This window comes from Protopterus annectens, chromosome 5.part0 (assembly GCF_019279795.1).
Source record: "Protopterus annectens isolate FY-2018-M chromosome 5.part0, PAN1.0, whole genome shotgun sequence".
Classification (NCBI taxonomy): domain Eukaryota; kingdom Metazoa; phylum Chordata; order Ceratodontiformes; family Protopteridae; genus Protopterus; species Protopterus annectens.
In genome coordinates, this window is record NC_056735.1 from 1,972,923,754 (window position 1) to 1,972,942,991 (window position 19,238).

Here is a 19,238-nt window from a genome sequence, read left to right on the forward strand (position 1 = left end):
ATCAGAAAGTGGTTGGATGAGATCGCCCACTGCCATACTCTGAGGGCTTCTCAGTATAAGGGGTAAGATCTGGATCCCCCTTGTTTATTGATGTATTATACCACTGACACGTCTGTCTGAATTGCAATCATCACTACAGGTAGAGAGTCCTGAAATGACTGCAATACCAACAGCGCTGCTCTCATCTCTAGAGCATTTATGTGCAGACTGGACTCTTGGACTGTCTTTCCCTGGCAATGCCCCCCCACCCCCACCTAAGCTGAGAAGCGCCCGTGATCACTGTGACCTTGGGCTGAGTGGGAATGAATGGGTGCCCTTGTCAAACTTGGCTTGAATGAATCCACCATATAGGATCACTTTTGCATATGCTGGTGATTAATAATGGCATTGACACACACGCATATATTCGTTACGTGTCTCCATATATATGTACATAGTGTATATACATTTTTCTTGGTTTAGGTTTATATATGTCTTTACATGTGGGTTTTTTAATATATGCATTTTTACAAGTACATACACATATGTGTATAGATATATATATATATATTTTATATATATATATATATATATAGATATATATATATATATATTTTTTTTTTTTTTTTTTATATTCTATACATTACCTTTAGATGTAATTTTGCTATATACATAGTTTCTTTAGAACTATTAACTTGTATAGGGTATTTGTGCTAAACATTTGTAGATGCACTGGCTACTGTGTTTCTATTTTAAATTTAGAGTAATTGTAGCAGTTTTTAAATTACCATGGGACTATTTTAAAGTACATAAAGAATTGTGGGACTTCAACTGTTGTCTGATGAAGGGGTAGATCCCTGAAAGCGCTAACCGTTGTACTGTGAGAATCTATTTATTTTATTTTAATTTATTTGTAATAAATCTCTTGGCTGTGGTACTGTCAGTGCTTTTGCATTTGCTAACTATTGCAATAGTCTGATGTGAAACCTGGCTATGGGGAACAAAAGTTATGGCGGATGCCATTGATCCTAATGCTTGAAGCACTAGTCATGCAGGAGCTCTGTTTCTTTGTAGCAGACTATGGACACGAGTCTGGATAGTTTCCAATCGAGAAGGAGGCAATGGACATTCTTGTGTCTAAAAACACTCCTATAAATGTTAGCTTTTGTGTGGGTTCCAACAAGGATTTGTCGAAGTTGACTGTGATGCCTAGATGGTCAAATAACTGTAGAACCTTTTGTTTTGTTGTTAGTAGAAGTTGCCTGGTAGTAGCGGAAATGAGCCAGTCGTCTATGTATGGAAACACCCACAATCTCTGCAATCTCAAGTAAGCTGCTACTACTGCCAGGCAAAGGTCAATGAAGCATAAACTTGCTTCCCGAAACTATCCATTGCCCGCAATTCCTTGTTGGGGTGATGACTACAGTAACTTTATTCCACTAGTTCCTTCTTAGTGGCACAGCTACCACCATGGCATCTACAGTAACTCCCTTAGTCCAAAAAGGCTTGTCTTCTGGGGCTGTAATGATTTATCTGGTCTCTTGGGGATTGGCTCGGTAGCATCAGGGGCCTTGCACACCCAACGAGAGAGCAATTCAAGGAGCTTGTCGGCAGGTGGAGATACCTAGGAAGTAAAAGTGCAGTACCAAAAGCCTTCACGTACACAAATTCCTCAGTTGAAGGGTTAAGGGACTTCCAACCACCTCTATGCTATTTCCAGGACGTCTCCAAAGGAGATATCATCAGGAGGTGAGCTGGAGGACCCTTTGCCCTCATCAAAATCTATGTCTTCTGTGATAGACTCTTCTAGAGAGTCCAAGTGCTGCCTCTTGCATGATTTCTTCCAAGGGACCTCCTCAGGGGGAACATCTGGGAAGGTTTGGAAGAAGAAGGGGTACCCCACTGGGTAGCCTGAGGTTAGAGTACCAATTGTCCCTGTGGAGGGGCTGGTTGATGCTCCAGACCCGAGATGGCCAGAGACAGAGGCTCTAAAAAGGAAGGAACTGACCTGGTACTGCTAGTAGCCAATGCCCTCTTCATGGCCTCGAAAGCTGACCCACCAGAAAAGTAAGGATGCTTCGGGGCTGAAAAAGAAGACCTCTGCTCTGAAGCCACACCCCATCCTGAGGAGGTCCCCATTGAGACTGAAGTCAGGCCTGAGCACATCCACACTGGCTCACCAAGGCACCGGGACTGCGAAAAAAAAAAAAAAAAAAAAAAACTGGGAGCAAACCTGAATGCCTCGGAACTGACTGCTAGGCTGCAGCCTCGAGAGGACTCTGGTTCTGACACAACAGAAGTGCTAAGGGTAATAGTCTGCTCTGAAAAGAAAGAAACGTTCAGAACTGACATGGTCAGTTCTGGGAAGCTTGGAACCAAAGACTCTAAGGAACCTGTGGAGGTTAGAGGAGGAAGTTTAGCAGGAGAACTGGAAGAAATTGGTGCCTGACTCAAAAGGGTAGGAGGCCAATGGAGTGATTGACATACCTTGGGCCCAAAGAATCATTACCAACCTCTCCACGTCAACTTCATTGAGACTCCTGGAAGAACAGATGGAAACCACTGAGGGAGACTTTGGTCTAACTAAAAAGGGAGACAGTGATCTGTCAGCAAAGGGACCCAGTGAAGGAGAATAGGGTACACTTGGCAGAGAAATAATTGCTAGAGATGGTTGTTCTGGAGGAATTTCTGTAGGTTTTGGTTTTCCGAGGTCAAGGTGATATAAAGGTACATCATTTTGATATACAACACCTTCTTCACCTCCTTCAGCTCCCATTTCAAATGTGCTCTCATTTGGATTTCACCTAATGAAACAACTTCAGGCAGGAAACCAAAACAGATTTTCATTTCATTGTCAAAGTCAAAACCAGAGAGAAACAGTATCAAAGCTGTATACAGTAAGTCTTCCCCCAGAGTTCTGTAAGCTAAAGTCTCTCCCCACCTCTGTCCAAAGCTGATTATGAACAGTTGACCCCACAGCACTTTTCCTATACTTCTGTTCCCAGAGCATCAATATCAGGGACTGCTGCAATACTCCCTGCCACTGCTAAAAAAAGTTCTTCTGCCAACCTTTAGAGGTCCTGAAAAATTCAAGACTGAAGTTTAATTCTGGGAATGAGCTTGCAGTCCAAGTCTTAAGTCGCTCCAGGGATGCTGGTGATCATGGTTTTGAAAATCCCAACTAAACTATGTCTTCTGGAATTCCATCATAACAACTCTTTTTAAGATCTCACTTCCCGAAGTTCTAAGAGTATAGGAAAATAGCCTTTCTTCTGGTATACCACTGTATAATACAGCTAGAGGGCTGAAAAAGTAACGGATGAAGAAAATAACATACCCTCTCCTTAAGCTACTCTACCCAGGAAGGAGTCTGAGAAGCTGCCTCAATATCCATCTCTAAAGGGCTCGGAGAGAAGCTGACTGCAAAATCAGATGTCACTACCAGGAACCGGATAAAGAATAGTTGTGTAAAATCTTACCATAACCATAGATGTCCTTCTTGTCTATGTTGCAGTATTCTTTACATGGTGAAAGTCCTCCACCCAAGCAACCAGACATCTGGTAAGCATACAACAGCGTTTAGCTACTGCAAGGTACGTGGGATGTCACACGTATGTGCTGACATCATCAGCCAAAAAAGGACATCCACACATACAATCCTCAGAACTGCAATGTCCTAGAAGGAACACCAGACCTATGGAACAATAATACGCCATCCAAGAAAAGAAACAAGATACTGGAGGGGAGGGACAGAATACTGCAACATAGGAGAGAAGGACATCTATGGTTATGATCAGATTTTACACAACTTTTCTATGTCCTTCTATTCAATGTTGCAGTATTCTTTACATGTGGGGAAATACCAAAGCTTAGTAAAAAAACCTGGGAGGAGGAAGGAGCAGAGAAGCTTTGAACAGAAGAGCTTTCAACAAAGCCATGGAGAATAGCTCTAGCAAACCCGGCTCTAGATCTAGTAAAATACTGCCAAACTTGTAATGTTTGGTGAAAGTATGCACAGAAGACCATGTAGCAGCCTCTAAAATAGAGGTAGTATCCAGACCTTTAAAGAATGCACCCGACGAAGCCACAGACCTAGTGGAGTGAGCCTTAACAGGAGAAGAGAATCTTACCATGGAAATCATAACAAAACAAAATAGCCTTTGAAATTCAAGAAGAAATTGTCTGTTTAGAGACAGGCAAACCCAGAGACCTGGGATGAAAAGAAACAAATAGCTGATCAGATTTTCTGGTAGCCTTAGTCTTATCCAAATAAAATCTAGGTCTATGCACAACCAAGATCCTTTCACTGGGAGAGGAAAAAAAGTGGGCAAATGAATAGGTTGCTTAAGAGACAACTCATTCACCACCATGGGCATAAAAGGACTGGTACACAAGGAGAACCTGTCCTTGTGGAAAACCAGAAAAGGTGGAGAAGCCATCAAAGCTTGAATCTCAGAAACTCTACTAGCAGAGGTTAAAGCTAACAGAAGAACTGTTTTCCAAGTACAAAATTTTAAAGAAGCTGAGGCTGCAGGTTCAAAGGGGGCCACGGTAGGCTTCTCTAAAACATAATTCAAATCCCAAGAAGGTGGAACTGATTTCCTGTGAGGTTTAATTTGAAGGACACCTTTAAGAAAAATTTTAATTCCAATCTGGAAGACAAAAGTGGAGATGATTCAGACATCAGAAATAACTGACAAGTGAACTTTCACTGACAAGTAAGCCAAACCATTGTTAAGTAACTTTCACAAGGAAGAAAAAAACCACTGGAGCATCCACTGAAAGTGGGTCCATATTTCATAAAAGACAGAAAACTGAAAACCTCTTCCATTTGGATATGAACCCTAAGCACATCCTCTGAAAAAAGGTGATGAACGAAATCAAAAGTTGATCACCCACAGGGTCAGTTGTAGGGCTGATGAACGTGGATGAAGCAGAGATCCATTGTCTTGTGTGAGCAGGTCCACTCTGTGAGGTAACTTGTTATGACTGCCCTTGGCTAAATGCAGAAGATGGAACCAATGCTGTCCTGGCCAAAAGGGAGTCGCCAGCAAGATTTTTGGTTTGTCCTACTGAATTTTCAGCAAGACTCTTTGAATGAGAGGAAATCTGAATGAGAGGAAAGGGGGGAATGCATAAAAAATCCTCTTCCATGAAAAAGATAGGGTTTCCACCTTCCAAACCAGAGTATGTGGGAGTCTGGCGCAAAACAGAGGAAGCTGTTCAAAGGTGAGGCAAACAAATCCAGAAGAGGAGTACCCCACTGATGGACCAAGTCCAGAAACACATCCCTGTGTAGCATCCACTCGTGGGATTGCGTCATGGAACTGCTTATTGGTGTCTGCCACAATATTCTTAACAGATGGGATATAAACTACTTGAAGAGTCACCGTGTACTAAACTGCCAAATCCCATGCCATAAGAGCTAACCTGCAAAGAAGGCAGGCAAGACTTTGTCCCCCATGCTTGTTGACAAACCAGAGAACTGTGGTATTGTCCATAAATACTTTCAAAGGACCTGGTTCAAAGAAAGGGTGAAAAGTTGGCAGGGCTAGTATAAGAGCCCTCATTTCCTTGATGATGATATGCTCTTTCCTTTGAGAAAGAGACCAAAGGCCCTGTACCTTCTTTGATGCAAATGTTAACCTCAACCTATGTCGGAGACATCCATGAACAACTGTTGAGTAGGCTGGGACACATGAAGAATAAGTCTTGGATTCAGAGCAAGTTGCTGAATCCACCAAAGAAACTCAGTTTTTCGGCATGGGAGAAAAGGGATCACAAACTCCAGAGGGTAAGCGTGCTGCATACAAACTGATTTTAGGTACCACTGAAATTTCCTCATGTGGAGGAGGCTGGAGGTTGGCATAATGGTTAAGGTGTTTACCTTACAAACATAAGATGCAGGGTTTGATTCTCACATGGGGTAACTGGCTAAGTTGAAAATGGCTGACAATGGCAGTTAGCCTATTACTAATCTATGAACCCATGGAGTTTTGCAAGAGGCATCATGGGTACTGTGGATGCCATAAAACCTAGAAGTCTCATAAACTCCCTGGCTGTAATGGAGGAGAGAGGCAGGTTTTCGAAGAAGGAAGTAAGGGACTGAATCTTGTCTGTTGGAAGAAAAACAATCATAAGGTCTGTTTTGAATTTGCACCCTAGAAAGATGTGGTCTTGTGAAGGGGACACGGGTGAATACCCTTGGTACAGCTGAAGATTCAAAAGGCAAGGCAGAGAACTGAAAATGCAAGGAAATCACAGAGAAACGTAAATATTTCCTGTAGAGAGGATGGATGAGGATGTGAAGGTAAAGCATCTCTGATGCCTACAGAAGCCATGCAAGACTGAGGGGGCATCAGGGGAAACAAAGTCTCTACAGACATCATATGGAAAGATGGTACTTTTAGGAATATTGGAAAAAATCCAAAACTGGTCTCTCTGGTTCACTGGCACCTGCTGAATTTTGCCTTGAGAAAGTAACTCGTTTAGAAAGTCTGGAAACAAATTCAACTGGTCTGTGGGGGGCAGTGGAACTCCGATGGAAGGGGGGGGGGTTCCAAGTCATGAAATATCCCTGTTGGACAATGGAAAGAACCAAAGAATAGTGCAGTTGTGTACCTACCATAAATGTAGATGTTCGAGTGTATTCACTGTTGCAGTCATTACTCTTGGGTTATCCTGCTGGCAGGCTACCCTCAGTCGGCCAGAATTCCAAAGTCTAGGTCCGGCGTCTGTTGCTGTCGCCTCTTCCCTGACGTCAGTGCGCCAGGGGTATAAAAGATGCAGCCAACGCCATTTTCTTCAGTTTTTCTTGCCCCAGATGTCAGTAGCCCAAAAATTGGTAGGCTGAAAAAATATGCCAATAAAAATGTATGCACAAAAATAACATTCCCTTTGTCTACAAGCAAATACACCAAATAGGTTGTATAGGATAGAGAAATGCAGAAAAGTCCCAGCAAAGAGAAGGGGGATGGTGGGTGGGTAACCTGGACTGCAACAGTGAATACACTCGAACATCTACATTTATGGTAGGTACACAACTGTACTATGTTCATCGTGTTTCACTGTTGCAGTCATTACTCTTGGGTTGAATCCCAAAGCTGAGGATGGGTGGCTGGGCTAAATAGGATTAGGAGAGGCTATGAGGCCCTGCAGAACTGCAGTGGCAAAGGCTGCTCTGGACTTAGAGTAAAGAGGTAAGTGGTAGTGCTTTGTGAAAGTGTGCATTGAACTCCAAGTAGCAGCCTCTAAGATATCTTTGGTTGGTACTCCTCTGAAGAAGGCTGCTGAAGTGGCTGCTGCTCTGGTGGAATGAGGCCTAATGCCCTTAGGCACGGATTTGCCATGTTGAAAATAGCAGAAATGGATGCAATGGCCTATCCATTTAGAAATAGTCTGTTTTGAGACAGCCTTTCCTTGTGATCCTGCAGCATATGACACTAAAAGTTGCTCAGTTTTTCTGAAAGCTTTAGTTATGTCCAAGTAGAAACGTAACTGCCTGTGTATGTCCAAAGAATGCAGAATTTTCTCACCCTTGTTCTGTGGATTTGGATAAAAGGTAGGCAAGTGAATGGTTTGGTTGAGGGCCACACTGGATACCACCTTAGGCATGAATGTAGGATTTGTCCTCAGAGAAACCCTGTCTGGATGAAAAATGATAAAAGGTTCCACAGCCATGAGTGCTTGTAACTCTGAGACTTGCCTTGCAGAGGTTATTGCTAGGAGTAGAGCTGTTTTCCAGGATAAAATTTTTATATCTGCTGTTGAAGCTGGCTTGAAAGGAGGCAGTGTGAGTTTTTCCAAAACATAATTTAGGTCCCAGCCCGGAATTGGTGCTCTCCTTGGAGGCCTAATGTTTTTGGTCCCTCTGAGGTACTGCCTTATTAAAGGATGAGAAAAGATAGGTGGTTCCGTATTGTAATGGGCTGAAATGGCAGAGGCATGAATCTTAATTGATGAGAAAGAAAGGCTTTTGTTCAGCATCTCAGTTAGGTATTGTAAAATCTGAGGTATATTTGGTACACACATGTCAATGCCTTGTTCCTGGTTCCAAGCACAGAATCTCGTCCATTTTTCTGCACAAGATTTTCTGGTACTGGGCCTCCTGGCCTCCAAGATAACATCCATAACAGCTTTTGAAAGAGGAGTGTTCTGAATGGTTACATTATCTGCCATGCTGCCAGATTTAAGATCCTGATTTGGATGTGCAGGATTGGATTGTTTTGTTGGGTCAGCAAGTGAGAATTTTGAGGCAATATCCATGCTGGACCTTGAGACAAGCTCTTTAGGACTAGGTACCAGTGCTGGCGTGGCCAGTCTGGTGCAATCAGTATCATTTTTGGCTTCTCTTGTCTGACCTTTAGGAGTACCCTGGGAAGGAGAGGCAGTGGAGGAAAGGCATATACTGTTAGATTTTTCCAGCTTGCTTGTGATAAGTCCTTGTGCAAAATTTCTGCAATTGGCAGTTGTGAAGGGAGGCAAATAGATCTATGTCTGGGCATCCCCATTTCCTTATTATCATGCTGAAGACTTGGGGATCCAGTTTCCATTCGTGGGGATCCATGAGGTTTCTGCTTAGTTCGTCTGTCAGAGTATTTGTTTTTCCTGGCAGGAATTGTGCTTGCAGGTGAATTTGAAAAGCCAATGCTGTGTCCCATAAGGTCATTGCTTGTCTGCAGAGAGGGTAGGAATGGGTACCTCCCTGTTTGTTTATGTACCACATGACCGTAGTATTGTCCGTCTTTATCAGTAGTTGTCCTGGATGAAGCAGGTCCTTGAAAGCTGTCAGGGCATTTTGAACAGCTAGCATCCATTTTTGATTGATGTGAAGATGCATCTAGTTTGCAGGCCATGCGCCCTGAATACATTTTCCTGCCATATGGACCCCCAGGCATAATCTGATGCATCCGTTGTCAGTGTCTGTCTGGTTGTGGGTAAACTGAATGGCAGACTCTTGTTGTGGTGACAGGCTTCTCCCCACCATCGAAACTCCTGTTGCAGGCAGGGAATGAGTGCAATTACTGTCTTCAGGCTGTGACAATGCTGAGTCCAAACACTTTTTAGATACCATTGTAGTTTCCTCATATGCAGTCTGGCATAAGGAATTAGTAGAATGCAGGATGCCATGAAACCCAGGGCCTGCAGGATTTTCCTTGCAGATAAGTGGGTTTTTGTTGCCAATTTCTTGAAGTAAGAAGTCAGTTGCTTTTGCTTGTCTGGCGTGAGATAAGCCATCTGGGCAGTTGTATTTAAGCTTGCACCCAGGAATATTATCTCCTCAGAGGGCACTAGTTTTGATTTCTTTTCGTTTACTGTGTACCCTAGGCCAGTGAATAATCTTTTTACAAACGCCAGATGCTTTAGAAGAATGTCTTTGTTCTCTGGTTGAATTAGGCAGTCATCCAAGTAGGGATGTATTTGAATTCCTCTTTGTCTGCAAAATGCAATTACTGGTGCCAGGCACTTTGTGAAGACCCTGGGCGCAGTAGATAAGCCAAAGGGCAGTGCAGAGAATTGGTAATGCACTGAGCCAGCTATGAATCTGAGGTATCTTCTCCAAGACTGTCTGACTGGGACATGCAGGTATGCCTCTTTTAGGTTCAAAGTTATGAGCCAAGCCTTCTTGCAAAGCATGGGCAGTAGCTGCTGTAGAGTCAACATCTTGAATTTTGGTACTTCCAGAAACGTATTTAGTATAGACAGGTCCAGTACTGGCCTCCAGGTTCTGTCCTTCCTGGGTACTAGGAAAAGTCTGGAGTAAAATCCTTGCCCCTGCTCTTGTTGTTGTACTTGCTGAATGGCCCTCATGTCCATGAGGGCTGTAATTAGTTTTTGTGCCTCTGCCCATTGATTGGGTGGCAGGTCTGGCATACCTTTTGACCTTGGTAGAGTGTGAAAATGGAACCTGTATCCTTGGGACACTATGTTCAGGATCCATTTGTCTTGGGTAATCATTTGCCAATTTGATGAAAAAAGTGCTAGTTTTCCCCCTAAGGGGGCTGCCAAAAGAAAAGTGCTTGGTCTGGCAGAGGAAAGTCATTGGGACTGTTTCCTGTAAGGTTGTGATTTGTCTTCTCTGCTTTTAGAGGTAGGAGCACCCCATTGTTTAGGCCTGAATGAACTTTGGGGCTGAGATCTGCCTCTGGGACGCCTGTATCTGCCTCTTTGTGGTCCGTCTGACACTGGAAAGGACCAATTTTTAAAAGTCCAGTTCCTGCTAAACCTGGGTGGATGTACCTGTAAGAAATCCTTGACTGTCTGCATGGATTTTGCTTTATCCTCAATTTTTTTCAAAACCTTTTCTGCTTTAGTACCAAACAAAGTATCATGCTGCAATGGTGCATCTAATAATTTTGCTTTAACATGATCAGGCAGATTCTGTTCCTTTAACCAAGCATGCCTTCTAATAACAGAACCTGTGACAGCGGCCCTGCACGAGGCCTCCAGTGAATCATTAACCACATTGCAAAGTATGCTTTCCCACTTGTTCAGCTGAATGCAATAAATTCTGCAATTCCTTGTTCTCGGAACATTCAGTATTTGTCGACAATTTCTGTTTAAGCAGTGACATTAAATATTGCTGATATTTAAGCATATGAAACTGACAATTTAAAGCCCTTACAGCCAAGGTAGCAGAAGTGTATACTTTTTTCCCCCCATCTGTCTAGAGCCCTAGAATCCCTATCAGAGGGGACAGGGTTTTTTTGCAGTGGAGGCTTTAACCCCTTTGGGACCCTGAGATATAGTTTCTGGATCAGCAGCAGGGTTTTTATATAGGAATTTATAAGAATCCGGAACCCTGTAGTATTTGTCTGGCTTAGCAGGTGCAGGGGGTAAAGAGTCAGTGGGGACAGGCCAGACTCTGAAAATACATCATCTACAATGTCTAAAACAGGTGGAATACCAAGGGGTCTGTGCTGAGGAAGTAGCAGAAAGTCTCTGAGCCTTTTCTTAGATTCAGAATAATCTTGGCTCTCCCAGTAGAAATGCACCCTCATGGTATGCAGGGTTTCCCCAGAAGAATAATCCTCAGGAGGAGAGGCTGAAGGAATGGATTCTTCAGCATCAGAATCCTCATAGGGAAGCATGGAATAATCCTGTTCAGAAGAGGAATCAGAGGAAATAGAAACCTAATCAAAAGAATAATACTCTGTCTCTTGCCTAGGCCTCTTATCAGGCGGAGGATGAGAGCCCCTGATCAAAGTAATTAGGTCTTCGGCCATTTTGAGCATATGTTTTTTAGGCATGGTAGACTGAGTAGGAGAATGCTGTACTTGTTTCTTTGTCTTTAGAGCTGCTTTACTCTTTGTCTTTGAAGCTGAAGATGGCTTAATATATAGTTGTGTAGGTCTGAAGACACCCTCAGAAGCTGATGCCTGCTCAGCGGCTCCGGACCTATCTGAGGGAATGATTTCCGAGTGCCCAATACCTTGAATATCCAGAGGCCCAGTCGGCTCCACGTGGGAGTCGGAAGCAGCCTGTGGCTCTGAGGTAGCAGGCGCCAGGGGCTACGAAAGCGCCTCACTGAGAACCGGCGACTGGCTTGGCAGAGGCCCTGTCGTCGGTTTTGGACCTCGGATGCCTATCCTTTTCCTTGTCCTTGTGTTTTTTGTAAACTCCGGTCGTCGGCTGTTCCGACGACATTATATAATTAAATCTTCAGCCAAAGTAATGAAATGCAAAATCGAACCGACGCTTAATAGTGCATTGGTTAAATCTAGCACAAAACCGACAGCTAGCAACATTGTGATCAGGGCCTAGGCAAGGAATACAGTAAGAGTGAAAATCCTTATGAGGCGTTTGCTTCCCACAAGAAATACAATTGTTAACTTTTTCTATCTGTCTGGAGCAAGAAAAAAGTTTCCCCAACAGGGTACTTAGCTTTATTGAAGAATTTGATTCTGAAATTCAATTTCGAAAATCTCAGGAGTCAGCCGACAGGCACTTGCGAACTGCTTTTGCTTCAGGCACCGCGCGGCAAGAAAGACTGAAGAAAATGGCGTCGGCTGCATCTTTTATACCACTGGCGCACTGACATCAGGGAAGAGGCGACAGCAACCGACGCCGGATCTAGACTTTGGAATTCTGGCCGACTGAGGGTAGCTTGCCAGCAGGATAACCCAAGAGTAATGACTGCAGCAGTTAAACACGATGAACATCCTGAGTGATCCTTGCCCAAGCTGGAAAAGAGAGAGAGGCAAAGAGATAGATGGGTAAGACTTGGAAGAGACTGGTAGTCACAGAGTACTTGGGCTGGCTGGAAAGGACTGCAGGGAGGAAGTTGCAGAGGTAGAAGTCTTAGATTGTTGAGGTCTCCTAGCAGTCTTTTTAGGTCTAAAAGAGGAAGCAGAGGAGGAAGATGGTCATGCTAGTCTTCTAACAAAGGATGTTTTATAAGGAAAATTCCTGTGGAACTTTGGAAGAGGAGAAACAAAAAGGTGCTTCAAATCTTGAACTTCTTTACCCTTCTCTTGCAAGGACTTAAATAAGTCTGCAGCTGCAGAACCAAAAAGAGCAGATTTATCTAGAGGTGCATCCAACAATTTTTCTTTAATGTCATCTGGCAATGGTTAAAGCCTCCTAAGTACAGAACCAGACGCAGCTGCTCTGGAGGATGCCTCAACAGCATCATAACTGCATTTAACTGAATGTCTAGACACTTGAGAAGAAACTGTTAAAAGAGACATAACTTGTTTTTAATGTCAGAATCTGGAAGTTGAGCAACAGCTTGAGAGGCCTGAGAAAGCAGTGCCAATTAACAGCTGGATATATGAGTTTGGTAATTCATAGCTCTGATGGCTAAAGTGGAGGAAGTATAAACTTTCTTACCAAGTCTTTCCAGAATTTTACTCTCGATCTAAGGGAAGTAGTTTTGAGGAAGGAGACAACCTGGAAGACCTGTCTGAAGCAATGGAAACAACTGTTGGATCAGCCAAATGACACTTATACAAGAAAGTACAGTTGTGTACCTACCATAAATGTAGATGTTCGAGTGTACTCACTGTTGCAGTCATTACACTTGGGTTATCCTGCTGGCAGGCTACCCTCAGTCGGCCTGAATTCCAAAGTCCTGGTCCGGCGTCAGTTGCTGTCGCCTCTTCCCTGACGTCCGTGCGCCAGGGGTATATAAGATGCAGCTGACGCCATTTTCTTCAGTTTTTCTTACCCCAGATGTCAGGTGCCCCCGAGAAGGTAGGCAATACACATTGCTTATAAAAAACATACACTAAAATAAACAATACCTTCATCTACAAGCAAATACACCACATAGGTTGTACAGGATACAGAAGTATAGATAAGTCCCAGCAAAGAAAGGGGGATGGTGGGTGGGTAACCTGGATTGCAACACTGAATACACTCGAACATCTACATTTATGGTAGGTACACAACTGTACTATGTTCTTCATGTTCCACTGTTGCAGTCATTACACTTGGGTTGAATCTCAAAGCTGAGGTTGGGCGGCTGGGTCTAAATAGGATTAGGAGTCGCTATGAGGCCCTGCAGAACTGCAGTGGCAAAGCCTGCTCTGGATTTAGAGTAAAGAGGTAAGTGGTAGTGCTTGGTAAAAGTGTGCACTAAACTCCAAGTTGCAGCCTCCAAAATTTCCTTGGTTGGTACTCCTCTGAGAAAGGCTGCTGAAGTGGCTGCTGCCCTGGTAGAATGTGGCCTAATATTCTTAGGCACTTACTTGCCATGCTGTGCATAACAGAAACGAATACAGTGTCCTATCCATTTTGAAATAGTCTGTTTTGAAATAGCCTTTCCTTGTGATCCTGCAGCATATGCTACAAACAGTTGCTCAGTTTTTCTGAAAGCTTTTGTTTTGTCCAAGTAGAAGCGCAGTTGCCTGTGTATGTCCAAAGAGTGCAGAAGTCTCTCCCCTTTATTCTGGGGATTTGGATAAAATGTTGGCAAATGAATGGTTTGTTTAAGAGCCACACTGGATACCACCTTTGGCATAAATGTTGGGTTTGTCCTTAGAGAAACCCTGTCCGGATGAAAAATGATAAAAGGTTCCACTGCCATTAATGCTTGTAACTCTGAGACTCTTCTTGCTGAAGTTACTGCTAAGAGCAGAGCAGTTTTCCATAAGAATTTTATATCAGCTGTATTGGCTGGCTCAAAAGGAGGCAGTGTGAGCTTTTCTAAAACAAAGTTGAGGTCCCATGTAGGTATCGGTGCTCTCCTTGGGGTCTTATGTTTTTTGCCCCTCTGAGGTACTGTCTTAGCAGTGGATGAGAGAAAATAGGAGGTTCCGTATTGTAATGAGCCGAAATGGCAGAGGCATGGATCTTAATTGATGAGAAGGATAGGCCTTTGTCCAGAATCTCAGTTAGGTATTGTAAAATCTGAGGAACATTTGGAACAAGTGGTTCAAGTCCTGCCTGGTTCCAAGCACAGAATCTCTTCTATTTTTCTGCATAGGATTTCCTGGTGCTGGGCCTCCTGGCTTCCAAAATGACATCCATAACAGCTTTAGAGAGAGGTGTGTTCTGAGTGGTTATATTTTCTGCCATGCAGCCAGATTTAAGGTTCTGAGTTGGCTGTGCAGGATCTGATTGTTTTGTTGAGTCAGAAGATGAGGAATTTGAGGTAAACTCCAGGCTGGGCCTTGAAACAAGCTCTTTAGGATTGGGTACCAGTGCTGGCGTGGCCAGTCTGGGGCAATCAAAATCATTTTTGGCTTCTCTTGTCTGACTTTTAGGAGCACCTTGGGAAGGAGAGGCAGTGGTGGAAAGGCATAAACTGTTAGGGTTTTCGAATGATAGAGCATCCACTTTCCATGCTTGTGAGTGATAAGTCCTTGTGCAGAATCTCAGTGGTTGACAGTTGTGAGGGGAGGCAAAAAGATCTATGTCTGGGCATCCCCATTTCCTTGTTATCATGCTGAAGACCTGTGGATTTAGTTTCCACTCATGAGGGTCCATGAGGTTTCTGATTAGTTCGTCTGCCAGAGTATTTTTCTTTCCTGGCAGGAATTGTGCCTGCAGATGTACTCGATAGGTCAGTGCTGTGTTCCACAAAGTCATGGCCTGCCTGCAGAGGGGGTAGGAATGTGTGCCCCCTTGCTTGTTTATGTACCACATAACTGTAGTATTGTCCGTCTTTAGTAATAGTTGTCCTGGATGTATTAGATCCTTGAAGGCTGTCAGGGCATTCTGCACAGCTAGCATCTCTTTTTGATTGATGTGAAAATGCATTTGGTCCGCGGGCCATGTGCCCTGAATACATTTTCCTGCCATGTGTGCCCCCCCAGGCATAATCCGATGCATCTGTTGATAGTGTCTGCCTGGATGTGGGTAGAGTGAAAGGCTGTCCCTTGTTGTGGTGACAGGCCAGTGCCCTCCATCGAAACTCCTGTTGCAGGCAGGGAATAAGAGTTATTATTGTTTCCAGGCTGTGGCAATGTTGAGTCCAAACACTTTTTAGGTACCAATGTAGCTTCTTCATATGCAGTCTTGCATATGGAATTAGCAGGATGCAGGATGCCATGAAGCCCAAAGCCTGCAGAATTTTTCTTGCAGGTAGCTGGGTCTTTGTTGTCATCATCTGAAAGTAATGACTCAGTTGTCTTTGCTTGTCTGGCATGGGATAAGCAATCTCAGCAGTTGTATTTAAGCTTGCTCCCAGGAATATTATCTCTTGAGAGGGCACTAGTTTTGATTTCTTTTTGTTTACTTTGTACCCTAAGCAAATTAGTAATATTTTTACAAACGCCAGAGTCCTCACAGGAAGGAAGAGGATATCCCCGTTTTGAAGAGGAATCAGAGGAAATAGAAACCTTGTCAGAGGAATCATAGTCAGTGTCTTGCCTAGGCCTCAGGAGGGGGATGAGAACCCCTGATAAAAGTAATTAGGTCCTCGGCCATTTTAAGCATCTGTTTCTTTGGCATGGATGACTGTCCAGGAGAATGCTGTACTTGTTTCTTTGTCTTTAATGGTGTTTTAGACTTTGCCTTGGCTGCTGAAGTGGACTTGATAGTAAGCTGTGTAGGTCTGAATACACCCTCAGAAGCCGATGCCTGCTCAGCGGCTCCGGACCCATCTGAGGGAATAGTTTCTGCAGGCCCAATACCGTGAGTTTCCAGAGGCCTAGTTGTCTCCACGTGTGAATCGGAGGCGGCCTGTGGCTCTGAGGTAGCAGGTGTCAGGGGCTGCGAAAGTGCCTCACTGAGAACCGGCGAACCGGCGACTGGCCTAGAAGAGGCTTCGTCGTCGGTTTTGGACCTCGGATGCCTGTCCTTTTCTTTGTCTTCGCGTTTTTTATGAATTCCGGTCATCGGTTGTTCCGACGGCATTATGTAGTTAAACCTTCAGCCAAAGTAATGTAAAGCAAAATCAAACCGACACTTAATAGTGCGTTGGTTGAATCTAGCACAAAACCGACAACTAGCAACGTCCTGGTCAGGTCCTAGGCAAGGAATACAGTAAGAGTGAAAATCCTTATGAGGTATTTGCTTCCCACAAGAAATACAATTGTTAACTTTTACTGACATCGGTCTGGAGCAAGAAAAAGTTTCCCCAACGGGGTACTTAGCTTTATTGAAGACTTTGATTCTGAAATTCAATTTCGAAAATCTCAGGAGTCAGCCGACCGGCACTTGCGAACTGCTTTTGCTTCGGGCACAGTATGGCAAGAAAGACTAAAGAAAATGGCGTCGACTGCATCTTGTATACCCCTGGCGCACTGATGTCAGGGAAAAGGCGACAGCAACAGACGCCGGACCAGGACTTTGGAATTCGGGCTGACTGAGGGTAGCATGCCAGCAGGATAACCCAAGTGTAATGACTGCAACAGTGAAACACAATGAACATCTTACAGTCATCAGGCACCTTGTAGAACCTACCAGGCCTTTTTGGAGCAGCAGCCTGTGAGTCAGGGGCCTTAGAAGAGGAAGATAAAGTATCCAATAAGGCTGGCAAAACAGAAACCACAGCAGAAGGGGAAGGAACTTCCATTTGTAGAAGGTCATAATGCCTTTTTTGCTCTTCTGAAATCTGTGAGCAGTCCCACTTAAAAAAATTCCCTCATTTTATTAATGGTCTCCCCAAAAGAAATCTCTTCTACTGGGAATCCCCCCACTGGGCTCCTTCTCTGGAGAGGGATATTGTAATGGGGAAGTCATTTGTGTAGAATATGCTAAAAAAATCCTCATCAGAGGAAGAATCATCATCATCAGATAATACCTGTTCCCTAACTCTTTGAACTGGAGAGGATGTGAAAGAAGGAACAGAAACAGCAGAGGAAGGCTTCAAAGCCATTAAAGCCTTAATCAGCCCTGAGAGAAAGTATCCCAGTCAGACTGAGGAGAGGAAGGGGCTTCAGACTGCCTGGTTTTCTGTGTTTTCTTAACATGCATTTCTGCATGATGAGATATGGAAGAACCTGATGTAGACTTAACTTCTGCGACTGACTCATAAATCTGTTCCCTAACTGGAGTAGGAGGTACGTCCCTAGGGCCCGCAAGCACAATGACCCATGGTTCTCCTTGTCCATCTAAAATGGATGTCTGCACTGCCTCTGAGGACATGCCTAGGTCAGACTCCTTAACTGCTTCCAATGAGATACCCGCCAAGGAACCAAACCCAACCTCCAAGCGTAACACCAGGTCTTCACTAACCTTAAAGGATACATCAGTGGAAAGAGACGCAGCCAAAGAGGTTTCAGACGTAGGCTTACTAACCTTCCTCTTCAAAATCGTCTCAGCCGAAGGACCCGTGGAACCCTCCATAATGTCCTTAGCCAGATGTTTACATCATTGATTATCTAAATAAAGATTCAAAGGTGAAAGTTGGCTACTTAAAGTTTTAGGGACTAAGGTCTGACAGATGTAACAAGAGCAATGGTCGTGATTGGGGCCTAAGCAGAAAAGACAAAGACTGTGGTTGTCTTTATGTGGAATCTGCCTTACACATCTACACTTGCCCTTCGTGGATGATATGAACTAAGTACAAAAGGTCTGGTGTTCCTTCTGGGGCATTACAGTTCTGAGGATTGTTCATACGGACATCCTTTTATGGCTTTCGTTGTCAGCATATATGTGCGACGTCTCTGTGGTGGAGGACTTCCCACATGTAAAGAATACTGCAACATTGAATAGGAGGACATCAACATCATTCACTGGGACATCCTCAGGCCCATGGGACACTGCTAACCTTAACTTTCCGTCGATATCTCTTTGAAGGCTCTTCTCTTCAACCTTTCTGCTACGGTACTCCATTTTAAGCACCTTCTTGTAGTAGAGTGCTTCACCTAAAGACATAGAAGACTGTTCAGATGCTTGCATCGTGCCATCTAATTTCTTCTGCATCAACCATACACAAGGGTGGTTTCTCTGTTTCTTCAGTTTTTTCATGTAAAACAAACACATACATAAGCAATCAACCAAAATATGAAACTCTCCTATTTGTCATCTGCACTCACACCTACTCTTCAGGCATACCCTGGAATCTGGACATGGATTTGATGAAAATCTCCTGGTAAGCCCAAAAACTAGACAATAAGAATAGAAGTAATAAAATACATACAAATTCTCCACTAAGTCATTTATCTTTAATAGACTCTTCAAAACATGAGTACTGTGGCCTAAACTTAAAATGAGCAACTGCAAACTCACATAATACTGAACAAATACATGCCTGTGGCATAAAAGAACTTAAGATGATGTGGGCTGAAGTCCTGTTAAACAAGATGCAGCCTTGTGTTCTGTGAGCAAGAGCTCAGCTGACATATCTAGACACACAGTTTTGGGAGTCTGGCAGTTTGGGTGAACTTCAGCCTGTGGCTACATTCTATATAAAAGGAATACTAACGCAACAATGATTCATAAAAAAAATCTGCAAAATACTCTACAGTTTAATGGCTCAAAATTTAAAAGAACTAAAGACAACAGAGTCATCCCCTACACTGTGGATGTGAAAAATACTTTGACGAACAATGTGTTAGTCTAACTTACTTTGAAAAAACAGGCATCACATAAAAGGATGGCAAATAATTAGACATTATTTGCAACCTGAAGTTGAATTTACACAGACACAACGACACACACAAATTAAAATAAAAAGAGAAAGCAAGACACTGAGGTAGAGCATGACATATGCATGCATACTCCCTCTTTGCACAATGCACAGACCTGGATTCATCCTGCTGTAACTTCAACTGGTTGTCCAAACGCAAGGATAACAGCTGCTTCTGATGAAGGGCATCATTCAGCTTTTCTTCCAGCTCCTCAATCTACATAAATAAAAAGAAATA

General features: G+C 43.6%; 1 protein-coding gene across 1 annotated transcript in view; it reads right to left on the bottom strand.

Annotated features, from left to right (window-relative positions):
• PIBF1 (progesterone immunomodulatory binding factor 1) overlaps positions 1-19,238 on the bottom strand; it is a 2,608,929-nt gene that overhangs the window by 2,324,222 nt on the left and 265,469 nt on the right. The window contains 1 exon segment of the mRNA XM_044071741.1: positions 19,117-19,217. Coding sequence (XP_043927676.1) covers positions 19,117-19,217 — 101 coding nt within the window.